Source organism: Cladophialophora immunda (genome assembly GCF_000835495.1).
Source record: "Cladophialophora immunda strain CBS 83496 unplaced genomic scaffold supercont1.2, whole genome shotgun sequence".
Classification (NCBI taxonomy): Eukaryota; Fungi; Ascomycota; class Eurotiomycetes; order Chaetothyriales; family Herpotrichiellaceae; genus Cladophialophora; species Cladophialophora immunda.
This window is the reverse complement of record NW_015622542.1, coordinates 5,322,350-5,342,309: the sequence shown is the minus strand read 5'-3', so window position 1 is coordinate 5,342,309 and position 19,960 is coordinate 5,322,350. Positions and strand designations below refer to the sequence as shown.

The window sequence follows — 19,960 nt, the reverse complement described above, 5'->3', positions numbered from 1 at the left end:
AAGGTGAGCTCGGAAATGTATCTGAGATCAGTATCTAATGTGTAGGAATCACTCACTCCACCCTCAAATCGCGAAAGATGATGCTAGAACCATCTTGCAAAGAAGTGAAGAAAACTCCAATAATTGGTCCGGTGAAATCGGGGCCTACCAAGTCCATCGTGTCAAAGGAATCAAAGTTGTAAGTCGCCCCGGCTGTGGTAAATGAGAATGTGTACGAATCCTCTGCGTACTCCAGTTGCAGCTTGATCTCCTCACCTGCGGGACACCCCTTTCGAGTCAGACGAAGAATTTCCTTTGGCTCGTTCACGACTTCAAGGACCATCTCCCTTGTCTGTAGCTCGTGGTAGATGCGAGCATAGCGGAACTCGTCCTTGTATACGGCAAGGCCAGCTTTGCCGACAGCTTCGTGAGGCGGGCTTAGGACGACTACAGAAGTCTGACCCTCAAGCATCCTCTGTCGTTTGCCAACAAATGATACTTGGGCTCGCGCGTCCGAGAGATCGGCCTTGCTGGATGCAAGCTCGATAGTCTTCCTATCGGGGGATATCTTGTGTTTGGTGAGATCCACGTCGCGGATATAGCAAAAGTCCACAAGGGGCTCAGCGCTCAGAGCACTTGGCTTGCCCACTTTGCGTCCATATGCCGCATCAGTATCCATCTTCACAGGTTTCAAAGCTGGCCAGTCACCTTCGGGCCATGTACCTGGAGTAATATACGTTTCGCGTCCCATGATATACCTCTTTTTTGGGTCCTTTCGTACTCCGAGACAGACGCACCACCATTGGTCTTCCTTATCGCAGAACATATCACAGTGCCCGGTGTGTTGGATGTATTCGTCCGTCCCACATGCGGTCAAGATGGGATTGTGGGGATTTGGTTCGTATGGGCCGAAGAGACGTTTGCTTCGGGCAACGGTGATCATATGGTCTTCAAAAGTGCCGCCTTCGGAAATAACCAAGTACCACCACCCGTCTTTGCGATAGATGTGAGGCCCTTCTGGCCAGATGCCACCAGTGCCACTCCATAGTAGCTCCTCGTTGCTGAGTTTGGCACCAGTCTTGACATCGATCTCAAACATCTTGATCGTGGTCATTGGGCCAGGGGCTGCCGAGCCATGCAGATATGCCCTTCCTTCGTCATCCCAAACGAGACTAGTGTCGATTCCGTCGAACTCGAAGAAGACAGGGTCACTCCATTGATGGGAGTAAATGTCCGTCGTCGTTATGATGAAGTTCTGTTTGCTCTCGCCTTCGTTCTCGCCCTTGGCCCGGATTATGTTGGTACAAATGACATAAAATGTCCCGTCGTGATAGCGTATCGTGGGGGCATATAGGCCGCCTGTCGCTGACATGACCTCTCCCCATTCGCCTGGTGGGCTATGGTTGGTGTCGGAGGCTTTGAGGCTAAGCTGCTCGCGACGATTGAATGCATTGGCTGTTGTTGGAAGCATTAGAACTTACACCGCGCAAGAATATCCTCTCAAGGGACTCAACGACGCTTACTTATGTGTCGCCATGAGACCAGATCTCTCGATGCATATATAGGAAGACCTGGAAATATGTGAAAGCTGGAATTCACAAGGTAATATGTGTCGTCGACGAGGACAATGGAAGGGTCCGGCGCGAAGCCTGGGATGATTGGATTCATCATTCGTTTTTCCGACGGTGGCCAACGAAGCCACAAAACACCAGGCAACAAAAGCCTACCAAGTCACATCTAACTCATAGCCATATTCTTCTCCAACAGGTGGGCTTTGTCGTCGTAAATAGCTTGAGCGTAATACGCTATCCGAAACAGAGAATCCCCTGCTAGGCTCTGGGGCATCGTACTTTGTCCTTACAAACCTCTTACTGCAGCCTCGACCACCGGCCTGGATGCCCACTGAAGCATATCTTGGCTGTAGGGCTCGGAGCGCCACAAATTCAGGCTGAATGAGATTGATTGTCCGTTCCTTGTGCTATGTCGGAGTTGTGCCGCTGATCGGAGCTGAAGCGAGACTCCATCTCAGCCTTGCCCCCATGGGGAGAATGGCGTCTCCACATGGAGGTCAACTTGTCGAGACTTCGGTTCAATCGGCTCCTATCTGTTCACCGTCCCAAGTTTCAGGCTAATTACCAGAACAGGCCACGAGATAAGTCATTCATTGACCACACGACACAAGATGGATTGGGCAAGAAGCCGGTGGTCAGCTGGCAGTCGCTTCCCGGTGGCTCCCCGAACCACACTTTAGCTCAACTCGGCCCTGCACTCAGGACACTTGCAGTCTGATACTGGGTACAAATTCCCAAGCTTACTGGCCCTAGTGTTTTATATTTGACTTTGACCTCAATCACAGGCAAATATTGCGAGACAACCTCACCCGGGCGAAGTAGGACCTCGGTTGTCGACTTTGCCTTACGAAATATGCTGGAATGAAGACCAATTCAGGCAGATTGCTCCACCCCGTCCATCATAGGTGTTGCTACTACTTTGTAAGAAGGCTCGATCCCCCTGAGACCTTCATTCAATCGGTCTCTCCAACAGCCTTCCTCTATCCTCACTTGCTTACAGTTACTGTTCTTCAGACTACATCGAGATGGCGAAGAAGGATCCTCAGCTGTTCGTCCCTCCCAAGGGCCACTTTGTTCTTGCAGGCAGAGTCTTCCCTCGAGTCAAGTGGTGGAAGTCCTCGACGATGAGATGGCTCTACTTCTATATCTTTGCCTTGATATGCACCAACACTGCCAATGGCTATGACAACTCGATGATGAACGGTCTCCAGTCGCTTCCGTTATGGCAGACATATTTCAACCATCCAAGAGGGTCTATCTTAGGTCTTTTCAACTGTGTCATGAGTGCAGGCGCACTTGCTGGTCTTTTGTTCATTCCATTCATGCTCGACGGCCTCGGGAGACGAACAACTCTGACCATTGGCGCATCTATCATGCTTGTCGGCGTTGCTCTTCAGTCTGCCGCACAGAGCTTCGGCATGTTCGTCGGTGCGCGATTTGTCCTTGGGTTTGGCGACATCATTGTCAACTGCGCCTCACCACTCTTGATTGCTGAGATTGCCCCAGCACAAGATCGTGCCTTGCTGGTCACCATCCAGGCAGCGAACTATCAATCTGGCGCTTTTATCGCTGCATGGGTCACCTATGGTACACTCAAGATCAACAACAACTGGGCCTGGCGAGCTCCTAGCTTAATTCAAGGCGTGTTCACGATATGGATGTTGGCAGTCGTTTGGTTCATGCCAGAATCACCTCGTTACTATATCAGCAAGGACAAATCCGAAAAAGCTATGCAGGTTCTAGCCAAATACCATGCCGATGGCAACGAACACGACGAAGTGGTTCAGATCGAGTACACCGAAATATCCACGGCACTTGCGCTTGAAAAGCAACAGAAGAAGACTTCCTCTTTCTTGGACTTCTTCAAAACCAAGGGCAACCGCCAGCGGTTCATCATCCTCGTTTCAGTGGGTCTATTCTCACAGTGGTCTGGAAACGGCTTGATCAGCTACTACCTCAACCTTATCCTCGACAACATTGGCATCACGGATCCCAATCACCAACTGCTCATCAATGGCGGGATCACCACCTTTAGCCTGGTCACCAACGTGGGTTTCTCTTTCTTCGTTGACAAGTGGGGTCGCCGACCAATCTATTTGATCTCGATCGTGGGCAGTCTCGTATCTTGGGTCATTTGGACGATCCTGGCCGAGCGATACACTGCGACTAAACTGCTCGCGTATGGCAAAGGAAATCTGGCATTCATCTTTATCTACACTCTCTTCTACAACTTCAAGTACGTTGTCCCCAGCCGATCTTTGCTTCAAGGCCACAACTAACTCATCTTGACAGGTCCGGACTGATTGCCTCTTACACTACCGAAATCCTCCCCTACAATCTGCGTGCCAAGGGCTTCACCATTATGGAGTACGCGCTCTACGGCGCACTCTTTTTCAACCAATATGTCAACCCGATTGCCATGAACGCGCTGGCGTGGAAGTACTATATTGTTTACTGCGTGTTCTTGCTCTTCGAGGTCATCGTCATCTATTTCTTTTACCCCGAGACCAAGTACCTCCCACTCGAAGAGATCACCAAGATCTTCGATGGAGAGGATGTGGCGGCGAAGACGAACGAGAACCTGGCCGGAGAAAAGGTGGTCGACACGGCTCTGCATGTCGAGGAAATCAGTGCTATGAGCAAGGCATAACGATGTAAGGGACGTCTATTAAGGATAGGGGCCTGTGTCGGAGGCCCTCGAGCTCAACTGCCACCCGGGTGATTTGAATCGGCCAGTACCATTGGTAGCTGGAACTCCGGCCTCGTTGATAGAGCTGGGTAGGAAAGGAGATTGAGATATAACCCAGACATCCCTCCTGTCGTACGAGATCTCGCAACGCTTTTGCTTAGGACTGCCGGAAGCCTCATGTTCTTGCCAATCAGCAAGAGTATACCGTGATGACCAGGGGTGTAGGCTTAGCTTCCTTGTGCGTGCCACTAAGAAAGACAACTGTGACCTTTCTTGGGTGGATTTTGGACGTTTACCTCCGAGTCCGGAAAAGCAGTTCGTTTGGATGAGTATTGGGCAGTGTGGCGTATGTTATACCGAATGTCTGTTGGATAAGGTTTAATATGCTCAAGTAAGAGAGGAGGTTGGCGTTCCCGGGCAGTACGCCCCTTTTACCGAAATTGATGGCAACTGGATCTCCAGATCAGGCCGAGCGGATCCTACGACGCAGGAGGAAATATCTGCGACGCTTGCATATTCTAGCGGCTCACCGACTCACCGACTCACCGCGATCTCCACTTCATGCACTATCCCCTGGGGACCCCCAGATTCTCAGCCTCTGCCTGCTCGGATAACATTATCCGCTCCTACGAGATATAAGGAAGGGATTTGCCTTCGAGCTCACTATGAGTGCCACGTAAGGAGCATCTATTTGGAAGGAAGACGTCGATTCACCTATCCCTTTTGTCAGACATCCCTGTCATGGACCTAAAGACTTTTGGGGCACTCCTCTTCGCTGGGCTCAATGTCGTCAGTCCGCTCGCATTCGCAACCAAGGGAGCGGTGCCAATTATACCAAAAGTCGAGGGCCCCATCGTAGGGGGCTCCCACGGCCGCCCATTTAGCAGCTACCTCGGAAACATCAGCAGGATCGGGTATGTCGAAGAGGAGTTCTTCTTCAGTGGCAATGCAACACGCTTCAACTTGGTCGGTGGCAAGGTCCCACTCGACGGCAAGTTCGTCTTGAATTACAATGGCACTGCGGCGTATAGAACCCGTATCCTTGTTCGCCGCCCCTCCAACACCGATGACTTCAATGGCGATGTCATAATTGAATGGGACAATGTCTCCTTCGGCTCTGACCTGGCCATATCGGACCATCCCGGTGTGTATGAGGCTGGATATGTATTTGCCGCCGTGACTTGTCAAAAGGTCGGCATCGAGGGCACGCCAGGTATCTCTAATCCCCTCGGGCTTCATCAATGGGACCCCGAGCGATATTCAAGACTGTCCATCCCTGACGATGGCTTGTCATACGACATCTACACCCAGGCCGCAAATGCTGTGCGCCACAACGCCGGCGGTGTGCTAGGAAGCCTTAAAGCGCAACATATCTTCGCCGTCGGCGAATCGCAATCCGGAACACGGCTCATTGCCTATGCTGATGGTCCCCAAATACTCAACAGGTCTTTCGACGGCATTCTGCCAGTGATTGGATTTGGCCAGGCTGCCGACTTTCTGAACATCTCAGCAACTCTGCGTCCACTGCCCGCTCCCGCGCGCGCCTTCCCAGCTCGGATTCGGGATGACTTGGACGTGCCTGTCTTTGAAGTCAATACCGAGACTGAAGCCCTCAACGTGACCGACGAGAACTCATGGCAACCAGACACGGGCAAGTATCGATATTGGGAGACTGCCGGCGCTGGGCACATCAACACCGCCGTCCTCAACGAGATCAACGCCATCGCTCAGCGTGACGGCCTACCCCTGGTCAACTTCGGTAATACCTCCCTGACAAGCATCGACTGGAGAACAACCTTGGACGCCGCGTACCGCCACATGTCCACGTGGGTGCGCAACGGTACCGCGCCCCCGAGTTTTCCCATCATGGAGCGTGGACACAACGCCAACGGCTCTTACCTTGTGCGCGATCAGAACGGCAATGCCATCGGCGGAGTCCGCTTGCCGCCGATCACTGTTCCTGTCGCTAGCTATTCGGGTCTTGGGGGGGCCGTTGGGACGGGGTATTTAAAGCCCCTTCCTGGCGCAGAGCTCGATTCTCTCTATCCAACCCACGATGACTATGTCGCCAAAATCAAGGCTGCGGCGTCAGCCGCTCTGGCTCGGGGTATTTGCCTCGACTATCAGGCTCAAGAGTATGTCTCGGATGCTGAAGTGGCCAACGTACCGCCAAGCTGAGTGCTGGGGCATCCTGGAATCGCTGTGGTAATTGAAGGAGAACAAAAAGTACATGTTTTGAGGGTTAAAAGATAGTGAGGAGAAAATGCGGGGAAGGCTCAATGCCAAGATAGGCTAGCGATTGACTAAACCGAATTAGGATAAGCTGAACGTGATTCGGGAGTGTTGATATCGCTTGTATCCGCCAGTGCCTGGCGGACTTACGCGAAACGTCCTGGGCCGGTGATAGCCACTTAGCCGCTTGAGCACTACCAGAAACTGTGCAGCCGGGCACTGATTCTGGTGAATAGCCATGATCACCATCACTCGTCGATGTATCCGCCATTGTTCGCACTTTGCCCAGCAGTCCTCATCCCCAAAAGACCAATCAGAGGTGCGGCGTTCGTAAAAATGCTCTCCCCGCTAGGAGAAACCCGCAAGATCCTATCTCGCAAGCGTCTAGCTTGAGACCCAGACAAGGATGAACAGGTGAATCTGGGGCACTTGATTTCCTCAAGTACTACTAGACATGGCTTTAGCATCCTATCGCGAGATTCCGGCCGTCGACACGTTTTCGACTTGCTCTGTTCGTTATCGAGATCAGTCGTGTCACCATGCCGCCGCGGACTCGAGTGCGCGCCTCGTTTGCATGCGCCAGATGCTACAGAGGCAAGAAGCGGGTACGTCTTGAATATTTCTGTTTTCGGATGAATACGGATGGATGCGTTAACCAAGCTTGACAAGTGTGATAACATACTGCCAACATGCACCTCATGCAAACGCGCCGGGGTGGAGTGCATGAGTATCGATCGGGATACCAAAGGCGAGGTACCGCGAAGGTAAGATACTCGCAAGCGACCCTTTCTTATGGGCTCCCTGGTCCTAGTTCTGATGCTGCAGCAGCGTTGTCAAGTTTCTCGAGGAGACAATTGCAGCATTCGAACTTCAACTTGGACAGGCCGATAAACCAGGCGATAGCTCGATATGTGTCCTTAGAAAGTGTCGAAACTATCAAACGCCACGGACGTGGTGTACTCCAGATTCCACCAAGGTCGCGGAGTCGGGGTTCGACGTGATACCACCGCTGCATGTGGATGCATCACCGATCAGCGTGAATGTGGCCAAAGTCGCCACCGAGTATGCCAGCAGGGCGGTGGTCGACAATTTCGATCGTATCCCGTATCGCCAAATACTGACAAGTTGCGCGGAATTGCCTCTGTCGTTGTCACAGAGCGTGAGCGCTGAGATCTGTCGAGGGGACACGCAGCGCAGTGGTCTGCGAGACATCCCGAAAAGCATAGCCAAAGTGCTGTTTGACAAGTATGTCGATAAAATTCTGCCTCAATATCCCTACTTTCTCGAGGGTGATCTCCGCTGGCAGTTCGCTCTGGTCTACGATGAGTCGGCTGCTGCAGTACCACATGAGGCATACTTTGTGGTTGCCATGGTCCTCGCCATAGTGACTCTCACCTGCAAGACACCCAATTTTTCCGATGTTCTGTCCGTGGCCGAACCGTTGCACCAAGACGCCCTCAGACACGACGAGTTTCTGAAGTATGCAACGTTGAGATCGATGCAATGCATCTTACTCCTGCAACAATTTGCCGCCCTGCTCCCATATACAGGCAACCTCTGGCACCTTGCGGGAGAAGCCATGCGAATTGCTATTGAGCTTGGGTTGCATAAAGAGCCTTGGGATGATCTCAGTCTCGACCTGGTCTCGGTGGACCTTCGCAGACGCATTTTTTGGGCGGTAAAAGGCACCCATTGACCCCAATTCGAGGCTGGCTGGCTGACTAGACGTACCAGACATATGCAATTGAGAGATCGCTCACCGTCACATCGCATCGTCCTTTCACCTTGATGGACGAACACATCAATACTCAATATCCTTCCGAGTACGAGGACTGTTGTATTCGCCGGGACCATATTGACACCAGTGGACGGCGCATCAAGTTCCAATTTCTCAACGTGGTGCGCTTCCGGCAAATCCAGTCCGAAATTTGCTCTGTTCAATACTTCAACCGCCCGCTCGGCGACCTCACCTACGATCAGTGGCAGACAGAAGTAGAAGGCCGGATTGAACAGCTACATCAAGATATTCTGTCCATGATTGAGACGGCCCCAGAGTGGCTGTTACCGTGTGTCTGGAACAATCGCGTTATGCTCCATCGCCCATGTTGTCGCAACCCCAATCCATCGAAACAGTCACTTCGAGCATGCTTCCATGCGGCCTTCCACATGGCCAAAGGATGTTGGAGCACCGCTCAAACGTCATATCTCACCTTTACCTTCCATATTGTCCACAATGCCTTCGAAGCTGGGACCACGATGCTGTATATTCTCAAAGAGAAGCCGACCATTGCCCGGGCATTGTTCCCAAATCAGGAAATCGTCAGCAATCTCACTCACTTGTCTGCAGTGTTTGTACGTGTCCATCTTGCTCGAAGAAAGCATTCAGCTGACCACAGGACTTGCCAGACTCTTCTATCAGAGCGCTGGGCGGCCGCAGCATATGCTGGAGATCTCTTCGACAACCTGAAGAGAACCGTGCTGAAGACCTTTCTACGTCCTGGCCAGATAGTACTCACCGCTGATGACTCCGCGAACCTCAAAGAGCTGGACGATATTGTCCTTCACAAAGTCATTGAAGACCTCTACTCTATGGGACAACAGCGCCCACGCCCGACCCCAGCAGAGGTTGCGGACTCAAACACGTATTCTTTCACTATGTGCCACGAGATTTTCCCGGCGGAAGAAGATCGTTTGCAAGAGCTCTACAATTTTGACATAGACATCGAATCCAGCTTTTCCTATCCATTTCCAGATGCAAGCTTAGACGACATCAATGGCGATCAGAGCGCCGTCTGCGCCGAAATTCTTCCCATAGACCTGTCCCGCCACCACGACTATCCTGCCACGGAGTTTATTTGGAACGACGCTCTGTATGCACAGATACAGCAGGCCATAGACCTCTTGCCATCGTGCAACAGCTGCCGACGCCGACGAATTAAATGCGACCGGCAACTTCCTGCCTGTCGTTACTGTTCAAAGTCAGATAGCGCTTGCCTTTATTATGACTATGTGTTATCGGAGGAGATTCCTCGACAGTAAGTTTCAACTCTTCTCAACCCATGCTAGGTATGGACGAGAAAATAAACATTCAGAGACGGCCTCATTCACAGGAATGCTTCTGTCATATCTATGATCCATGTATACTGTGAAGGGGTGGCTTCTGACTGATGATCTCTAGGTATATCTCTGCACTGCGGTCGCGACTACAAGAGTTGATCCAGACACAACGACAACGAGCACATGAACCCAGTTCACTGGAGCAACTTACCAGCCTATTGTCTGGTGAGTGTGAGCCTGTCGCTATTTCCGGTCCTGGAACAGGACTCATTACTTCGCCTCAACTCTCGAACCACCTTGTCGTGGGCGACATCGTAAACGCCGAGAAGTTGGATGCCACTTTGACCTTCTACGGCCACACAAGTGTCTTTGTGCAAATGGGGCAAATGAGCCACCAAGCTCTACACCTTGCCGCATTTTCTACACCGGGACATGGCCAGAGTTGGAGCTCTCGCACATCTCTCCTTGCAGGTATTCCTCCTCTAGACACTGACCTCCCGCCTCCATCCGTTGCCACCACGCTGATGACCCTGTTTGGGCATTCGATCAATATTTTTTATCCAATCTGTCGCCAAGAAATGTTGGATGAGCTCTACGTGGCTGCATCGGATGGCGACTCCACTGCCTCTGTCACCCTCTCCCTGATCCTCGCAATTTCTACCCATATTATCGGCAAAGCTGACCGTCGGATGGCGGCGTGGTCCTCGACATACTTCTTGAAAGCCATGCGCGAATGGCAGTGGTCGAACGAGACATGCAGATCTAAAACTCTTCGCATAGCAATTCTGACCTGCATATACATTCTATTAAACCCGGCCGCGGGTGATGTGTGGCGCGTTCTCGGACTTGTGTCGCGCTTATGCCTTGACCTGGCCAACATCAAGGTTGAACGACAGTCACAGGAAGAGAGAGAAGAAAATGCTCTCTTGCACAGAACTGCCTACTGCCTTGAATGGTACGTCCAATAATATACAACCTTTTCGGAGCGCGCCGCGCCGCGTACTGACTTATATATCATCCAGCGAGATATCAATTGCATTCGGGCGGCCAACCCAACTACCTGACCGGCATAATGTGGGTGTCTAGCATCTATGCTCCCTTTCCGGCGTGCAGCTGACTTCTCGTAACCAGTTTGTCAAATACATCCAAGCTAATACTGCGTCCGAGAAAGTATCTTCGCATATCTACAAACTGAATCGCTTGAAAGCCGCACTGCTCAACAAGACACTTAGTGATAGTGGCACACAAATGACTTCGGAGAACGCGGAGAGCTGGAGGCAATACAGTCAAGACCAACTGAAAAAGTGGATGGATTGTTGGATGGCAGATTTGAACATGACGGAAATAGCCAACGCCGAAGCGACTGCGCAGATGCCGCCCGTCGTCAATTCTTGGGGCAAGCTGTTATATCACGGTGGCTTGTTGCTCATGGAAAGGAGCCATCCATGGACAGGTACTCTCCAGCATGGGTGTAACACTGCCCCCGGTTTCATCGAAGCCTGCACAGACATCCTTGCGCCTCAGACCGACTGGATACGTCGACTCGTTCTGGGTGGCCAGGCGCAATGGGACACTGAGCCCGCGTTCAGCTACTTCCCCATCACATGGCCGACTGTGCACTCCTTGCTGTCCGCAGGGTTGACCCTGGCGATTTCAACGCAAGCCAGTCGAGACCCAGGGGATGGCCATGAAAGCCTGCTAAGGCAATGCACCAAACTTTTGGCGACGCTCGAAACTGATCAAGACACTCTGTCCTATGGCTTTTCGAGACATTTAGAAGCTATGATGGAACGAAAAGGATGACCGGGCAGAAGTGCGAGGAGGTCTGTCAATCACACGATTAGACCTGAGCCATGTTATGATGGGGAAAGAGATACTTGAAGCTGGCCTATGGTATTTGCGAGGTTCTAGAAGCCCGTCAAGTTACATAGTCCTCAGTTCTTGTGGCCCATTGGCACCATGCTAAGTCAGAGTACCAACATGGTTCTTTCTCGTCCTCCGTTTCGATCTCCATCTCCTCGCAGTCACACTACGATCCTACCCACCACCGTGTATCTACTGCTCCTCCGGGAACACGGGCACACCTTTCCGTACGACGTATTTCTTGGGTAGAAACACTTGTGCCTGTTTGGCATTGGGATGCTGGTACCTTGCAATCCGAAGACGTGCATTCGAGTGCTGGCATCCCTCAACGTCAGTGTCAATGATTCATCTGCCTTTGTAGGAGCCTTACATCATAAGTGGTCATTCCCTCGTATTTGGGGGGATTCTCTTCCGAGGTGCAACTGGGCAAAACCTCGATGAGCTCGTTGGCATTGGCGCCGAAGAAGAACGGGATCGAATAGCGATCCGTCTCGCCGCGGTTGATGACACGGTGGACCGTCGACAAGAAGATGTCGTTGGTCATCCGCATCATCATATCGGAAAGATTGACCACGAAGCAGCCGAACTGCGGGTAGAGCTTGATCCACTCGCCGTCTGCATTCAGGACCTCAAGCGCCGGGTGCTTGTTGATGGTCTGGACGATGATGGTGAAGACTAAGTAGCGTCAACATTAATTAATTATGGCAGGAATGACATTTCCCCCCAAGAAACCAAGAAGGCGAGAGGGAATGAGTGGGCCACGAACATTCGATATCGGTATGGGCACCAAGGCCAATCTCTTGGTCGTCCGACCCCGTCATGGGAGGATAGTGTAAAGTGCGCACGCCGGCCAGCGGGTGAGTGACCATCTTATCAAAGTGGTCTTCGGGCAGGTTCAAAGCCAGGGCGAATATGCGAATAAAGCGTCTGGCCAAAGCAAGCAGTGACTGCTGATACTTGACCAACGCCTCGCGATATCCCGGGACGACGGACGGTTCTGGCCATTGAGAGACTCTCCTGATGATAGCAGGCATGTCCTTGCCCCCGGACGGATCGTCGTCTGGGTCGTAGGCGAAGGAAAACGACTCCTTGCAATCTGTAGGACGCGATTAGCGACTGTTTGGCCCGAGGTTCGCCTCCACCTTCTTTTCTGAACTGGACGGCGTGTTTACTGACCTCCGCGCTTGAGCCCGCCGACATTGGTCTCGTAGAGAGGCTCGTAGCCCAGAAAGTGAGGGTTTTGATGTTGCGTCAACTTCATCTTCGCGTCCAGAGGCAGGGCGAAGAACTCCTTGACGTGATCAAACGCCGCGTCGATCGCCTCTTGAGGCACGCCGTGGTTCTTGATCTGCATGAACCCGACCTTGGTCGCGGCATCACGAACCTCGACTGCCAGCTTCTCTCGCTCGGCCAGGTCCTCGCTGTACATGCGGGACACGTCCAGAACCGGGATTTCCTTGAAGCTCTTCTCACCACTGGTGGCGGGCTTCACGGTCCGCGTGATCCCTTGTTGCAGTCGAATTATGTTAGGTCCAGGCTGCTGGAGGGTCGTCGTCGAGGAAGCGGATCCGTCCATGTTTGTGAGTGGCCTTGAGCTCGTGCTGGGAGACTACTGCAACTTGAAACGTGGTAACCGACGCAGGTGATGTGGTTACAGAAGATGAAGTCTAAGGCCATCATGACACTTAAATACTTCCCGATCTGGCCGTGGTCGGGGAGTAACGTACTGTAAGCAGTAACCGGTCTCGCTCTGTGGACTTGGATGCCAACTGTGCTCCTATCGGAAATATGTGTCCCTGGGGTTAATACTGCAAGGATCTGCTGAAGGCCGCCCGCCGTGTAAACCCGCCCAGGGATATCTCGCGTTCCTCCGATAGAACGCCTGCTCCGGACCAAGTCAGGGAGGGGGTGGAGGGGCTAGAGGGGTAGGAGAATTCCAAACTCATGTACTACAGGACATTGGCAGTGCGGCAACGGCGGCGATCAGAGAGTCAGCGTCGACCACTTTAATACACATTCCCACTTCATCCATGGTTTGAGGCCGTATAAATAGCTTCTGCCAATCTTTGGGAGGACCAAGACGTCAATCGGCGGACGCCGACAGTGATAGAGGATCGACATAGCCTAGAGACCACCCTCCTTCAGGTAGAAAGAAGCAGATTTAGCCGCATTATAGACCCTTGGGCCAGTTCCCTGCCCAATACTGACTACATCACACTCTTCCAGAAGAGATTCAAGTACCGTATCTAATGCCAGTGTACCGAGGTAGATGGCCGTCGTCTAAGAGCCGCAGCAGGTTTTATGCTCTCAGTATCGAAGACACAGAAGGTAGACAGGGCTGACTTGGTTAGACTTGCAGTACATGCGTCCGCCTTTCCCATCCACGGACCACGAGAGCTTCAGAATGCGGATAAACGACTATAATACGAGAACCACACACGCAACAATAGACAACCTCTCACTGCCCGACTAATTTCCTACGTATGCCCTGAGTCTCTCTCCAGCATCCCCTCTTTGCCATATGTATGAAGAGCACACGATTTCGGCCTCTGCCTACAGTAGCACGTGCGCCTGAACATCATGCCTTTGTAACTTCGTGAATGGACTCGGAGGGAGGAGTGCTTGTGTCATGTCCCGCCTTTTCGGCCACATCCAAAGGTACAATGACCGCTTCCTCCTTGAAGTAGTTTGTTTCTGTTATGTGGAAGGCAGCCAAGTAGTATAAACAAGCAAAGGCAGCCCCGAAAAGAGTGAACCACACCACGATTTGCTTCCAGTATGTGGTTTTCGCAGAATCGATGCCAAATGCCACCGTGATACCGGCCGCCTGCAGACATGGAATCAGAGACGAGTATCTACCAAGCTTGATGGGGTCGTTGGAGAGTGCACCCATGAACCTATCGATATCGTTAACGCTGCTCTCTCACTACAGCCCGCTCCGTCTCAACACTTACCACAGTCGGAGTTGGAAGAACATCCCATAACTGATCCCCCACACGATATAAAGGACGCAGCGGGAGGCATATCTGCTCTCGCTCCAGTCAATCGAAGGACCCGCCAGCGAGCGGTCTCTGTAATCCGGCCCAGCGGTGAGGATGATAGCGCCGATCAAACCGCCAAGAACAAAAATCAAGACGAATGTCGTTAGAATAAAGGCGCGAGTTCGACGTCCAAATCGGCGTGAGTCCGCTATCTTGTATTGCACCCACCCAGCTGGGATTTGCACTAACCAGTACAGGACATTGTTGAGGGTCCTTGTCCGAAGCGTGAAAGAGTAGCCGTTGATGGACGTGTATGGGGCGAGATATGACTCGCAGACAAACAGTGGAAGAAGCATGAGGATGATCTCTCTTGTCCTGATAGCGTCCCAAAGCGCCTTGAACTCCTCTCTCAAGGTTGGGCGTTTGAAGATGGCAAGAGCTGTGCCGTCATTTCGTCGGAGGGTTTCGGGTCTTGCCATGAACAGGGCTGCCACTGTCGCAAGGCACATGATGATCACGTAGGCTAGGTACAGTTGCCAGGCGACGCTGGTCTCGGTGCGGTGAATATTGATCGCCAGCGCGATCAGAGACCCGATCGTGGCGCCGGATTTGATAATCTGTCCAACTAATGAGCCCAGGAGAAAGAGACCACAGCTCCCCCCAGCATAGCACTTACCGCCCAGTTGATCCAAATGAAGAGACCCTTGTTCTGTTCAGTGGGATAAGCGGTAGCTACCCAGTTCTGCACAGCCCAGAGTCCGCCCCCGGTGCCGCCAGCAAGGGCACCCATCAACGGCGGCACCCATTCTTTACCGGTCTTGTCGTAGATCCAGAAACCGGACAAGTACACGGGAAATCCAGACGCCCCGAAGCACAGAACCTTGGCCGGTCCGAAGCGGTTGAGCAGCGCACCACCAACGAGAGAGGCGAACACCCATAGCGTGTCATTCACGGCATTCGTGGTCGATGCCACCGTCTGGGAGCTGGGTTTACCACCACCAGCACCTACAGTACACACGGTCAGTGATACACATAGTAAAGGCTAAGGCCCCTGTCGCACGCACCAAGGCCGTTGATGGCGACATACAGCCCCGCAGTGCAGGCACAGATGCTTGAGGTAAAGGCGGCTTGGACCAAAGGGTTGTTCCATCGCCAGGGTGACAACCGATGCACCTCGTTCGAAGCGGACATGGCGTACTGATGATAGTGGCTGTATGGCACCTCCCAGTGTCTAGAGTATAGCCTCCTGGTTTTAGTTGTCGTTGTTGCATCGCAATGTACAAACCTCGAGACTTTCTTTCTGGCTAGGACGACTGCTCTTCTTAAAAGTTCCTGTTCCCTGTCCGTCTAACTGGCTTATCTCGACTCTCGATCGTGGTGCTGTCGCTTGGCCGAACGGTGGTATCAACCGACATGAGAGGCTGCGTTCGACCGTCTCGATCTCCAGTTGGTCTAGTACTCTACAACGGACCTCCGCGCCGATAGCCATGACTGATTGATATCAGCCTCCTTTCACGAGCCGTTCTTGACTCGAGACTAGAACCTGGGAGAGTCAAGTGGCGGCTTTACACGAGATGATCGGCACGGAATTGCGCATGTTGGAGACCGAAAAGTGGGACTGCATATGCTGGTGCTTATGAAGAAGCTAGATAACGGCTAGCGGGCAACAGCATGAAGAACCTAGACATTGGGTCCGAACTTTACATCCTGAACTGCTCAACCACTCCTGCTGGGTGTTGTTGGGGGTCAGCTATACAATCCAAGTCAACCGCATATCGCGCTAAAGCGTTGGAAGTCCGACCCATTCAAGTATACCAGACTACAGCACGTATAGTAGGTAGGGTGTCTGGGTAAAACTAGTACTCCGTATACAGATGCGCATATCTCTGTAATGGCGGACAGCACCAGCACCAGCACCAGCCTCCCCAAAGTCGCGGGCAAATCTACCAAAGAGGTCAAAATTCTGCTCGTCAATCCGAATGGCACCAAGTTCATGACAGAGAACTGCCTCCAATCACTTGCAAACACTTTGCCGGTCAACGTCACTGTCACTGGCTTCACTTCACCTCGTCCGGCCCCCTCAGCCATCGAGGGATACCTGGACGCGGCCATCTCGACCGACGCGGCCACACGAGCCATCGTACCAATTGCTCACCAGTTCGATGCATTTCTCGTGGCGTGCTTCAGTGCCCATCCGCTGATCGACGCCTTGCGCGAGGAGGTACCAGGTCCCGTGATTGGCATCATGGAGGCTTCATTGTACACAGCCCGAATGCTCGGTGGACGTTTCGGAGTGGTGGCCAACAATGTGAAGAGCCAGCGAATGCAGGAGAATGCCGTGCGGTCATACGGCTTGGATTTCTTCTCGGTTGGCTGCGAATCCGTCGGACTGAGCGTGCTGGAGCTGGAGTCACGACCACAGAGCGAGGTCCTGCAAGGCATGGGTCAAGCGGCGAGTCGGCTGAAGGAAAAGGGAGCCGATTGTGTGCTGTTGGGATGTGCTGGCATGACGGAAATGAAAGCCAGATGTGAAAGCGATGTTGGTGACGACGTGGCTGTTATTGATGGAGTGACGATTGGGGTTCACCTGCTCGTAGGCATGGTGCGAGAGGGACTGAAGACGCCCAGGGCAGGTCTATACAGAGGTTCGAGGGAGGCAAGAGCAGCACGCGGACAGGATTGGATGTAAGCGACCTCCGAACTTCACTCGAGATGAGTACTTTAGAGGAATAAAAGAGTCTTCTTCCGTTCTAGCTTGGACATCTATTTCTTCGGTTGGAACTGAAGGGGTAAGAAGAGAAACTGGATTTCTTCGTTCTCTCTCAAGACCTTGAAGAGCTTCAATTAGGCAATTCTTCCTTTTGGGACAGGAAAGGAGGCTCGACAACCCCGGTTTGACTTGGGATGATTCCGTACGCTTCGATCCGTCGATGTCTGTGGAAGTCGAAGAGCTTTTATGATCTCAGCATGCAATACTCACAGCGCAATGGAGGGTTGTTACATACCTTTTCTTTACCCTGACGGGCCTCTTCCAGGTCGATTTCGGCCACGACAACTTCATCATCCGTCGTCTTTGATTCTGCTCTAATATGTCCCTCCGAGTCCACGATGCAACTACCCCCAATCAAAGGGTATTTCCCGTCGTCACGCCCTGCCCGAGCAGCGGCGATGGAGAAACAACTATTCATATAGCTGTTGGCTTTCAACACGAGTTGATGATGGTAAAGGGCTTCCTTCTCGCCGTCGACCTCATTTTTGGGACCTAGCGAGCTGACAAGATCTGGACTGAACGACGGGGTGTTGTAGCCGACCATGACGACTTCGACACCTTGGAGGCCGTAGCACCGCCATGACTCTGGCCACCGTCGGTCGTTACAAATCATCATTCCCATGATAGGATCGCCTTTCCCTTCAAGCTCGCGCGACGGGGGGCCACCAGCTGTTTCCTTCTTCAAAGCATCGGGAAGCAGTCCCGGCACGCGGAAGGCCTTGAATCCGAGGTTGCCTGGCTCAAAATATCTCTTTTCCAGCTGGTTGATGGCGTCTGGATTTGGAAAGGGCTCGAACGTGCCTGGCACATGAGTCTTGCGATATTTGCTAAGAATCCTGCTCTGGGACCCGGAATAGTAAATGCAAGTGTTGAAGCCTTTTCCTTCAGGGGTTCGCTCGGCGAAACCAACCGAAATATCAACGTCGAGTCGGTGGGCTTCGTCAAGCAGGATCTTCAGATTCGGCGACTGAGTCAGATCGGCACCGTGCTCGAAAAAGGAATCGAGCACTTCCTTGTCGTCGATCAGAAACCGAGGAAAGAAGGTCGTAAGGGCGGTCTCTGGAAAGACCACCAATTGCGCTCCTTTGGACACTGCTTCTTTCATCAAGACCAGCATACGGTCGATCACGGCCTTGCGGGGAGTGTCGATGTGTACAGCCCCCAGTTGGGCAGCTGCGACCACTATTTTACGAGCCATAATGTTGTTCGTATCTTGGTGTACGCTAGAAAGCGAGGGGCCGGACACCGGGGTGCTGGGGAGAGCCGACAATGAATCACTTGTACTATGGGAAGGGATGCTCAGTAGCCACGATGGTTGTGAAGTTAGAGGAGAACTCTTATTGCTGTCGTCGCCTCAGCAGGAGCGGTGCTAGACGCAACCATTCTGCCTGCCAGTACCCACTACCCTTCAGGCAAACGAATCGCGTTGGCCGAAGTGTGGTGCTGAGCCTCGATTTTGATTCGCTGCCGACAACTTCCAGCGCCTCGTTTGGATATTTCCGCTCTATCAATGCGGTCTTGAGCGACAGCATCCCGACCTCGATAAGCTCGCCTCGAACCGGGTCATCTCTTGGTATTCGACCTTAGACTCTCGTGCATGAAGCCAGCGCTAGTACCGGCCATGGCTAGCGAGGTGAGCCGCGCAAATACGCCGGAAAGAGATATGATATCTCCCAGCCGACGCTGGACCGATACACGCCCTCCGATATGTTGCCTGGAAGCTGTCTACCGAACAACCACAGAGCTCCTTGCAGGTGCTCCTGATTGTTCTGATTCTGAGCTGCTCTGTCTTTTGGCCTGGCTGCCACTGGCTGACCCGTCCTTATATACACAGACATCGCATACTAGGCAGAAGATCAAACGCGATGGAATTCGATCTGATAGTGCGCAATGGTGTCATTGTAAGTCTTAGATGAACATTGATCTGAGCCCTCCTCTGATTGATCTCGCCAGGCCAATGCAGCTGACATCATCCGCGGCCAAGATATCGGGATCAAAGATGGTGTTATAACATGTATCGGGACATCATTGCCTGTTCAGCCATCCACCCGGATCATCGACGCTGAGGGCGCCTATGTGACTCCTGGCGGTGTCGATTCCCACGTCCATCTCGACCAGGTTGAGATAGTGACGGGCGACACATGGCTTACAGGAACCAGAAGCGCCATCTGCGGCGGGACGACGACGGTCATCTGCTTTGCACAGCAACTTCGCCACGAAACGCAGGTGATCCCCGCGATTGAAGCGTATGCCACGCTTGCAAAGGGCGAGACCTTCTGTGACTACGGGTTTCACCTGATCATGACGAATCCAACCAAGAAAATCCTCGAGGAGGAGCTGCCCGTCTTGGTCAACGAACACGGCGTCACGAGTGTGAAACTATACATGACCTATAAGCCCTTGATCCTCAGAGACAGTGAGATCCTCCAGCTCATGACAGCAACGAGACGGTTAGGGATGACGACTATGATCCACGCCGAGAACCACGATATGATCGCATTGTAAGTAGTGTCTCTGTGGAAAAGCGAGCGCAGCATTGTTGCAAAGGGGCGAGACGGCGGCTAAGCATCTCTACACAGTATTATTGAGTCACTCGAGCAGCAAGGACTGACTGATCCCTATTTCCATGCCGTCTCACGTCCGGCCATTGCCGAAGGTGAAGCTACTGTGAGTTTCCATTCTACAACGTATCGAGCTCCAAGGACTCAACGCACATAGTTCCGTGCCATTTCATTATCCGAATTGATGGACACACCAATTCTTCTGGTCCATGTGTCTGCACCGCAAGCCGCCAAGCACATTCGCGATGCGCAGGCCC

General features: G+C 52.6%; 6 protein-coding genes across 6 annotated transcripts; 2 read left to right on the top strand and 4 right to left on the bottom strand.

The window, feature by feature from the left end:
• Positions 1 to 52: 52 nt before the first annotated feature.
• On the bottom strand, positions 53 to 1,647 carry PV07_04088 (uncharacterized protein; the record flags this gene model as incomplete). Its single annotated transcript, XM_016390871.1, has 2 exons — positions 53 to 1,434; positions 1,503 to 1,647. 2 exons carry the CDS (start codon positions 1,645 to 1,647, stop codon positions 53 to 55), a joined length of 1,527 nt encoding a protein of 508 aa, XP_016252773.1.
• A 5,363-nt stretch (positions 1,648 to 7,010) lies between these two features.
• On the top strand, positions 7,011 to 11,331 carry PV07_04087 (uncharacterized protein; the record flags this gene model as incomplete). The annotated part of the gene is made up of 8 exons (XM_016390870.1): positions 7,011 to 7,076; positions 7,141 to 7,235; positions 7,300 to 8,149; positions 8,206 to 8,823; positions 8,878 to 9,341; positions 9,650 to 10,483; positions 10,551 to 10,602; positions 10,660 to 11,331. The coding sequence occupies 8 exons, from the start codon at positions 7,011 to 7,013 to the stop codon at positions 11,329 to 11,331; spliced, it is 3,651 nt and encodes a 1,216-aa protein (XP_016252772.1).
• Positions 11,332 to 11,583: 252 nt separating this feature from the next.
• PV07_04086 (uncharacterized protein) lies at positions 11,584 to 12,967 on the bottom strand (the record flags this gene model as incomplete). The annotated part of the gene is made up of 4 exons (XM_016390869.1): positions 11,584 to 11,706; positions 11,762 to 12,066; positions 12,158 to 12,487; positions 12,568 to 12,967. The coding sequence occupies 4 exons, from the start codon at positions 12,965 to 12,967 to the stop codon at positions 11,584 to 11,586; spliced, it is 1,158 nt and encodes a 385-aa protein (XP_016252771.1).
• A 1,002-nt stretch (positions 12,968 to 13,969) lies between these two features.
• PV07_04085 (uncharacterized protein) lies at positions 13,970 to 15,563 on the bottom strand (the record flags this gene model as incomplete). The annotated part of the gene is made up of 4 exons (XM_016390868.1): positions 13,970 to 14,288; positions 14,346 to 14,989; positions 15,049 to 15,377; positions 15,437 to 15,563. 4 exons carry the CDS (start codon positions 15,561 to 15,563, stop codon positions 13,970 to 13,972), a joined length of 1,419 nt encoding a protein of 472 aa, XP_016252770.1.
• A 700-nt stretch (positions 15,564 to 16,263) lies between these two features.
• Positions 16,264 to 17,061, top strand: PV07_04084 (uncharacterized protein; the record flags this gene model as incomplete). Its single annotated transcript, XM_016390867.1, has 1 exon — positions 16,264 to 17,061. The coding sequence occupies one exon, from the start codon at positions 16,264 to 16,266 to the stop codon at positions 17,059 to 17,061; it is 798 nt and encodes a 265-aa protein (XP_016252769.1).
• Positions 17,062 to 17,212: 151 nt separating this feature from the next.
• On the bottom strand, positions 17,213 to 18,340 carry PV07_04083 (uncharacterized protein; the record flags this gene model as incomplete). The annotated part of the gene is made up of 2 exons (XM_016390866.1): positions 17,213 to 17,323; positions 17,378 to 18,340. 2 exons carry the CDS (start codon positions 18,338 to 18,340, stop codon positions 17,213 to 17,215), a joined length of 1,074 nt encoding a protein of 357 aa, XP_016252768.1.
• Between the last annotated feature and the right edge of the window lie 1,620 nt (positions 18,341 to 19,960).